This window comes from Carex rostrata, chromosome 11, assembly GCF_964058835.1.
Source record: "Carex rostrata chromosome 11, lpCarRost1.2, whole genome shotgun sequence".
In the NCBI taxonomy this organism is placed as follows: Eukaryota; Viridiplantae; Streptophyta; class Magnoliopsida; order Poales; family Cyperaceae; genus Carex; species Carex rostrata.
In genome coordinates, this window is record NC_135928.1 from 11,528,449 (window position 1) to 11,536,997 (window position 8,549).

General features: G+C 36.6%; 1 protein-coding gene across 3 annotated transcripts; it reads right to left on the reverse strand.

Moving 5' to 3' along the window:
* Positions 1 to 2,539: 2,539 nt before the first annotated feature.
* On the reverse strand, positions 2,540 to 8,045 carry LOC144561932 (putative protein phosphatase 2C 68). Of its 3 annotated transcripts, none has more exons than XR_013513942.1 (5): positions 7,464 to 8,044; positions 6,246 to 6,620; positions 5,875 to 5,980; positions 3,091 to 3,630; positions 2,540 to 2,979 (listed from the first exon to the last, which is right to left on the reverse strand). XR_013513942.1 is itself a non-coding variant. In XM_078311039.1 (5 exons), the coding sequence occupies exons 1-4, from the start codon at positions 7,881 to 7,883 to the stop codon at positions 3,230 to 3,232; spliced, it is 1,302 nt and encodes a 433-aa protein (XP_078167165.1). In that variant the 5' UTR covers positions 7,884 to 8,045; the 3' UTR covers positions 2,540 to 2,979; positions 3,214 to 3,229. The 3 variants fall into 3 exon arrangements, 1 of the variants encoding a protein (XP_078167165.1); XR_013513943.1 differs by having other exon boundaries at positions 2,540 to 2,998; XM_078311039.1 differs by having other exon boundaries at positions 3,214 to 3,630; positions 7,464 to 8,045.
* Positions 8,046 to 8,549: the final 504 nt, after the last annotated feature.

The window sequence follows — 8,549 nt, forward strand, 5'->3', positions numbered from 1 at the left end:
TGTGCTATTTTCCTTGTTGGGGGGGGGGGGGGGGGGGGGGGGATAACCAGGTTTAAGTGGCATCTTGCGGGGATCAAAGGTAATATACGAAAATGCCCTAAAGCCAATGCAGAAGTGCAAGAAATTATTGAGTATTTGAAGATATTAAAAAAGAAAGCAGAAGATAGAAAAAAGAGAGCAGAAGAGTTAGTAGCAGATGTCAACATAAATAGTGATGTTTCTGAGTCGGAGGAGTTGGAGACAGAGAGGGACAAGAAGTGATTGCAGCTCAAGAAGCCAGTGAATTTGGTGAAAGAGAAAGGGCCTTGGAAGCAACAAGTCATTAAAGATACCTATGGTATGGAGCAACGGGATAAAGTCAATGACTATTTAGCTTTTTGGGCTTATAAGCAGGGGATTTTAATTCAATTCACTTGCTGACCCGAATTTCCTTTGTTTCTGCGAAGCAATAGGTCAATATGGATCAGGATACAAACCTCCAACTCCTTATGAGTACCGTGTGCCACTATTGAAGAGGCAAGTTTCAAAAACTAACACCAGTTTGGAGGTTCATAAAGAAGCTTGGGGAAAAAATGGTTGCACCTTAATGACAGATGCATGGACTGATCGAAGAAGTAGGAGTCTAATGAACCTTTGTGTGAATAGTTCGAAAGAAGCTGTTTTTTTGAAGCCTATTGATGCATCTTCAGAATCTCACACGGTTGAATTCCAATTTGTGGACAGCAGAGTAAAGGAAGTTGGGGAGGAGAATGTGCTTCAAGTTGTGACGAATAATGTTGTAGCAAATATGAAAGCTGCTGAATTGTTTATGGCAAAATACCCCTGAATTTATTGGACCTCATGTGCAGCACATTCCATTGATTTGATGTTGGAGAGCATCTCAAAGCAGAAGGAGATAAGTGATGCAATAAGAGACACTAAAGAGGTTACCAATTTTATCTACAGTCATCATCAAGTGCTATCTTTGATGCGTGTTCATACTGAAAATAGAGATATTGTGCGACCTGGGGCTACAAGGTTTGCAACTTCCTTTCTTACCTTAGAAAGCATTTATCAAAAGAAGTTACAATTAAAATGTATGGTCCTTTCTGATGAATATAATGCATTGGTTGATCCATCTAAGAAAAAAAGAAAGAAGTTTGCTGATAAGGGAAGAAAAATTTCAAAAATTGTTGTTTCCAATAGTTTTTGAAAATCAGTGGCATTAGTAATCAAAATTTTCAAGCCATTAGTTGTTATTTTTCGTATTGTCGATGGAGAGGAGAAGCAGCCTATGGGCTTTGTTTATGGAGGTTTGAAAGATGCAATAAAGGAGGTAAAGGCGGCTTTTAGATACAATGAAGATGTGTTTCAACCTTACGTAATGGCAATTGTTGATGGAATGAATGGTAGATTGGCGTACTACCTCAATCCCTATTATTTTTATAGGGATTTTGAAGAGATGAGAACAGACCCTTCTATAAGAAGAATATTATGCTAAACATTTTACTTTTTTATTTGAATGTTAATTTATTATTTAGTTAAGGAATTGAATTTGTTAGAAGAGATGTTTGTGATTTTTTTTTTGCTTAATAAAGAACTATTACTTAGAATTAATTGCATATTTATATTTTAATTTTATATTACTAATTGTGATTGCATATGTATGACATGATAAGTTTTGATAATTTATTTGTAAAAATAATAAAACTATTATATTTGTATTATTCGTTATTTGCCACTATTATTTCGTTATCCGCTAATCTTAATGGGTATGGGTATGGTAAGAAAAATTCTTAACGGATATGAGTAGAGTATGGATAAGATCAATTCTTAGTGGGTATGAGTATGAAAATAGTTCTACCCTACTCATATCGTACCCATTGACACCCCTACTGGACATAATCTTCACTGGTACATATTTTAGAAGGATTGTTGTTATAAATTGAACAAATTAAAATGACAGCAACTAAACACTGATCGCAAGGCGAAGTAACTTGGGAACCGAATCGTCTGCCCCCCTGGGGGCAGGAAATTCCTGTCCCCAGAGTCACTGCAGAGTGGGTCCCCATATAATCCTAAACCCAAAACCACTTTAATCCTAAACCCTTTAACAGTAACCGGACCCACCAGAAGTGACTCTAACTTGGCTATGGCTTCAATTTAGACTTCGAGAGAACCATGTTCCTGACCAGAATCTCCCAATCTTAATTGAAATTCTCTACTGAAAACGAAAACTTCATTTTCCTGAGAGAAAGGATTCGTTTTGACAGCTTTATTCTCTCAGTTCGTCAGTTCGACGGGGTCTTAAGTATATATAATTTTATTGATGTATTCAATTTTATGATATATTTTTTATGAAAATCAGAATATTTGGATAATTATTTTATTTTATTTTACTATGATATTATTCTTGCATATTTTACAATGATATCAATAGAACATACCACAAAAAATTAATGTACATTAGAACAACCAAATATATTAAATATGAGGAATTACTCTTTTCCAATTGTTCATGAAATTTTCATTACTTATCTAATTAATCTTGCAAAAGATATCAATTAATTCGATTTATTACAGAGAACGTTAATCTTACATGACTCAATAAATAAATTCAAACTTACTACAAATAAAACTAATTTGTTACAAGTTGTAAATTCTGTCAAGCATTTGAATAACACACTACAATTTTCCCATGCCAAGGAAAATGTAAACGAAGCTCAGTTAAAGCTTCCTTCCTATAAATTTCCAACAAAAACTAAGTTCGAATCTCCGATGTTCTATATACAATTCTTATCCTGATCAAATATATTCTAAATTTTCTAAATTAAAAATCTAGCAGATTTGGTCTCATGGGGAGGTACAAGTGGCATCATCCTAATTTCATAATTCCAGATGATTGAATGTAAGAAGTTCTAGTGATTTGGAAAATGGTTGCTGTGGTTGTCGAACCAATGACGAGGCAACCCGAAACAGAGACCAAAACCAGAGTCACATCTGAGCAAGAGAAAACGCACTGAAGGTTGATTATTTTAAGAAATGCTTTAACTACCAAAATTAAGAAAAAAAATAAAAAATAAAGACAGAGGAGGAAAGAATATCACAAACCTGCAAATGCACCTTTCACCCGTCCAATTTTCACAATTTTCACATCCAAGACCCAATAAACCAACAGAACTAATCGGTCAAACTATAGCATGTTAAAGAGAGAACCAACTTAATGGAAACTACCTTCAACATTTCATGCTTATGCGCTCTTCAGATCTACCACAATTACGCTTATATTGTCTGAGCTTCCCCTCCCGAGTGCCAGCCTTGCCAGAATAGCAGATGCCATACGGCATCTAGGCTCCATCTGCTCTTCACCTTCTTGGACTTGCCCATGTTGTGGCTGCTCTTCTGGCAATGTGGTAGAAGGTTCACTCGGCCCAGCAATATCTGTTGTCGGGCTGGCGAGAGCAGTTAGGCCAACAGGATCAGCTGGTTCGGCCTCATCTAAGCTCTGGCGTACCACATTACATGCCATCTCATTAGACAGCACATCCCATAACCCGTCACTGGCAAATATCAAGAACTCATCTTGATCAGTTCTTCTGATAGTCTTGATATCCGGCTCTGATATCACTTCTGGTTTCAAGTACCTATCACCTGTTAATTTGATCAAAAGAATGTTAAGTATATGCTTATGCGGGTAAAAATTTTGAAGGTACTGGTGGAAAGACCATAAGCTGTGATAGTAGCCTTGTAAGTTCGTCAAGGATTTATGAATAAAAGGAAATGCGACTTTTCCCTTTTAGATGATGCCTGAGAAAATTAACAAATATTATTGCCGAGCTCAGAAAAATATGTGCTTTACTGATACACCCCCGAAAATCTTGGTTGGGAAACTAACTTCATAAGTTCTCGGAATAAACACTGGTCTATTGCCAATTCAGTGACCAAAATGAACAAAGAAAGTGTCAACAAGAAAACAAGCCCTTACTTGAAAGTTGAAACTTAACAAAAAAGAACTGAAAAATGTGGCCCTAAATTTCACCCATATTGGAAATTTCATTAAAATTCCAAACACATATCATCCAAACAACTATTAATAAGGAATAAACTAGTGTCAAATAATAAGGAATATTCATCAATTTTTGTCAAATAACGACCCTATCAAGGACAATTAAGGAAACAACTAATTTAAAAATACCAAAAGATGATATAATTTACTTCGCAAAAAACAGAGTCAATGGTATGAAAAATTAATGAACTCACATAAGGGTATAGCATGCTTAATTGAAATCAGACACAGCTTGATTTAATAAATTAGTCTTCACCAAGTCAACAATCATCTAAACAAAATAATGATCAAAGATCTTGGAAACCAGCAATGTGGTTTCGACTAGATATTTGATTGAAGGGTTTTGACTCTCATCTCGGCCATGTTCGGCATGACCTCCTTAGGGGTGAAGGATTAAAATTTTAATCTTTCTTAAGAAGCACTTGTTCGTTTGAAAGTAGAATTAAGAATAAAGACCAAAATATGTGTATAGTATGCAAAGACCAAAATACCCTCGTTTATTTTTTCTTCTCAAATATGCTGAACTCAGTACTCAGTAGTGACTTCTTTTATAATGATAAGTACCGTTTCATACTTGTTCGTTTGTTACTTAGTTAATTTACTTGATTATGGATATTTAAAGCTTAGATTGATTAATTCTGGATATTAAAAACTGAGAGCAAGCTTGGAATAATTTAATTAAAGAACTTAGTATATTGATCACAAAATTCAAAATTACACCAAGTCCTTTGATTTTCCATCATAATGTACCAGTCCACATTTTTAGTTTGTACCAACTGGTACAACTGTACAAGTGGTCTCAAAACTTTGAAAATCCAATTATATACTAATCTAAGAAACAAATTAGATGAGTCACTTTTTAATCCATATTCTGAGAGTCTCACAGTATACACTATAGTATACAACAAGTACAACTTGAAATTCAACTATATACTAAATCTAAGAAACAAATATAAACAACAGGTACCAGTCTCAAGAGTATTAGGACTCTTTTAAGTCATGAGTTCTTGTAAGAAACAACAATAATACTCTCAAGATTTTGAGTTCTTGTAAGATTGGATACAAATTAGATGAATCACTTTCTAATGCGGAATTTGAGTTCCCAATATGACTATTGATGGACAGAAAAGATCAATTGAAATCTATGCAAGAAAAAAAAACTATTATTTTGTGCATAAGTTCAACCTTCAAATATTATTATATTGAAATTTAAATAAGAGAACAAACCAAGGAAAATATACACCAAAATCATGGATATCCTATTGGATTTTGAAATGGAGAGAAATACCAACGAAATCAAGAAAACCCACAGGTACGCAATACAAACTATTCACATCAGAAAATACCTACTCACAACTAAGAGATTGCATGAAAGAATACCCGTCAAATGGGATCTCAAAAAAGAGCTTTTCGCAGTGCGAATCTGCATGTGGTGTTAGATTGACAGGATCGTCGTTTGAGAACCATTGATTTAGCTGGAGAGAAGAGTGAGTTTTATTTTGCTCTTGGGTTTCTGGATGGGAGAGAGAGAGAAAGACTATTAAAATATTGGAAAGAATCAAGTGCTCCTCAAGAAGCAGGGGCACATAGGTCCAAAAGTTACCAAAAAGTGCTCTAAGGAGGCGCTAAAGCTGGCTGTTTCTTAAAGGCGCATGAGAAGCGTGCTTAAGAAAACAGCTAAGGAGACATGTTAATCCTAAGGAAAGTCTGTTGGGCGGGATTAGAGTGGATTAAGCAGTAAAGGAAGCTTAAGGAAGGTTGTCGAACATGTACCTCATGCTTAAAAAAAGAAGGAAAATGAAAAATAATCAGCTGTCCAGAAGAAGTACCTAATGCGCGCGACATAGCTAGGATCCCACTGACACGAGCCCCGTTGTTATATATTACCCTTCCTCCAGCAGCTTCGATCCTTGCTAACTCGTCAGGCCTATCCGGCTACATATATTCAAAGAAACCATGGTTTAGAAATACGTGAGGTAACCAATAAGTTCCTATCCCACAAAGAGAGCATAATCCAACCAGTGTTTTTTTAAGGTTAGTCGGCAAGATGCTGCTAACAATTATATTGATAAGAGAAGTTTATTTACAAAACATAAACATAAACCAACCACAGTTGTGTTCATCAATACAAAGAATGAGTAATGCAGCATCCAAAATAACACATCAACCAAAAAAGAATCAAGGAGAAAACTTCCTGTACCTTATGATCACAAGAAAGAGCATAAGCACGCCGGCCACGGCCTAAAACGGCTCGGGAATCACCACAGTTGGCTATGAGCACCCTATCGTCAGTAACCAATCCCACAACAGCAGTGGAACCTACAATGGGAGAAAATCGTCCAGCAAGCTCACAAGTGCAGATTGGCAAGCCCACACGGCCACATGCACATGCTGTCACAGCAATGGCATCCATCCTCGCAAAGGACTCGATCAATGCTTTCCTCAATTTTGCATCCTCTTCACTGGATGGTAATGTAACACCTTCAGACGAAGAAGTCGAAGCATGACCTGGCATCACTGCAGCTAACTCCTCAGCCAGGATCAAATGCATGTTTGACTTGCATAGCTCAGCAATCTTGCAAGATCAACCACAATTCATCAAGTCAGAGCATTGCGGTCAAATTTTTCTCCCTCAAAAATTGGTCGTCATATACCACTTTTGCAAGTCAACCAAACTTCTATCTATAAATAGTGTATAAAAAATTTGCTCCTGCAGTTATGTCTTACACTTCCTAAGATGTGAATAACATTGAAACGAAGCCTCATTATATTTTTTATAACTCCTCAGTATAAATAAGTTGCTATTACACTTATACATGACTCCTAAAATGTAGGCCTCAACAACAAAAAAAACAAATGTCAAATACGGTAACATATATAATTTGCATAAAATCCAATAGTCTTTTTAGTACCTGTAATTTTTAAAATGGACACATCAATTAGGTGAGCAATGGAGATACCATCGCTTCCCTTACAAATGTAGAGGACAGGTGGCTGTTTCTAGAATGAACATGTCCGTCGGATCAACTTTAGACTAACGTACGGATAGACCACGTGGTTTTTTAATGTACAGCGACCAGCCTTTCTCCTCCTTGAGCGACGAAGGAAATTACAATCTAAGTTTTCTTTTTGTTAGTTGAAAGTTGAAACTCAAAGCCGATCAGAAAATTTTTTGCTATAAAAAATAATTTTCATTTTTTTAAATTTTAAAAAAAAAACCTGAAAAGAAACTTGGAAAAAATTTCAATCTAAGTCGAGAAAGAAACTTCAATGAAAAAAAAAAAAAGATGGAGAAAGGATAGTTCGTTCCGACTTGCTACCCTATAGAGAACTGAATTTGAACCAATTAAGATAACTTTTCTAGCCAAACACAATTACGTACACAACTAAAAAAGAAAGACAAGTTTAAGAATATCACATGGGAGCCGCCATGGCCATCAAAGACAGCGAAGAAGTGTATATATGATCCATTTGGTAGTCGAAAGAACTGAGGTTTGACACACACAGTATCTTCCATCTCACGCAAGCGACCTGCCACCGAGACATATCCAAACACCGCCGGGCGTGGTACAGCAACGGGAGGTGGTACATACCCAACCTGACCAAGTTCGCCACTTCGAGAACGACGAGAAGTTTCCCCTGCCACCTTAGTTATGGACTCCTCGTCTCTTGCGCGCTTCCTTTGGCCGCGACGGTCATCGGTTTCAGTACCGGTGCTGGTTGTGGCGGTACCAGCCATACCGGCAGAGGTGGCGATAGGACGTCCTAGGTTCTCACGGCATTCGTTCACGGAGTCTTGTTTTCTGTCAGAGGACATCCTTAACCCGATGCCGGCCATTAACGACCTGGATTTCAAAGCATGGGCTGATTTGTATAAAAATCTGAGCCGATGGAAGGAGGTAAGGTGAAGGAGGAGGAGAAGCAATGGGAAGGGGAAAGAAAAAAGAAGTTGAGAAAGAGAGAGAACTAGAAGGGAAGAAAAGGGAAAGATTTGATGAAGAAAATTGTAGGAATTAATTAAGTGTAAGGTCTGGAGAGTGGAGATGGTGTTTTTCTCGTGGGAACTGCCAGCCACCCGCCGCGACGTGGCGGAGAACTGACACGTGTAAGAAGATACTGGTTAACTTGTTGTTTTGCACAATCTCGTCAATTTCCCGTTTCCCTTGCAGGATTTTCCTTTGGACCCCTCACAAATAATTTATTTAATAAAGAACCTTTTATCATGAGTTCATGACTTTGTATGAATTTCTCTCAATTTTTTTTTTTTTTTGTTAAGTTCATTAATTTGGGGATATTGGCTTAATCATAAGTGAACTATTTTTATACTATCAAAACAGAAAGGTTTCGTTGAGTTAGTAAGGAGAAATAAAATGTGCACTCTGGATAATTTAATTTTCAATGAATAGGATGGAAGTTGCTATTATTTATTTCATTGTTGCGATTAAGCTTGTATTACACCTAGCTACTTTAATACTGTAACAAGAATGGAGTTACTTGGAATTAG

Excerpts from the sequence above, each read along its gene's own strand:
- LOC144561932 (XM_078311039.1), bottom strand. The coding sequence starts at position 7,883 with ATGGCCGGCATCGGGTTAAGGATGTCCTCTGACAGAAAACAAGACTCC. Across the intron at positions 6,621-7,463 it reads ATGGCCATGGCGGCTCCCAT|ATTGCTGAGCTATGCAAGTC; the intron begins GTGATATTCTTA and ends TGATCTTGCAAG. Across the intron at positions 5,981-6,245 it reads CTCTTTCTTGTGATCATAAG|CCGGATAGGCCTGACGAGTT; the intron begins GTACAGGAAGTT and ends GAATATATGTAG.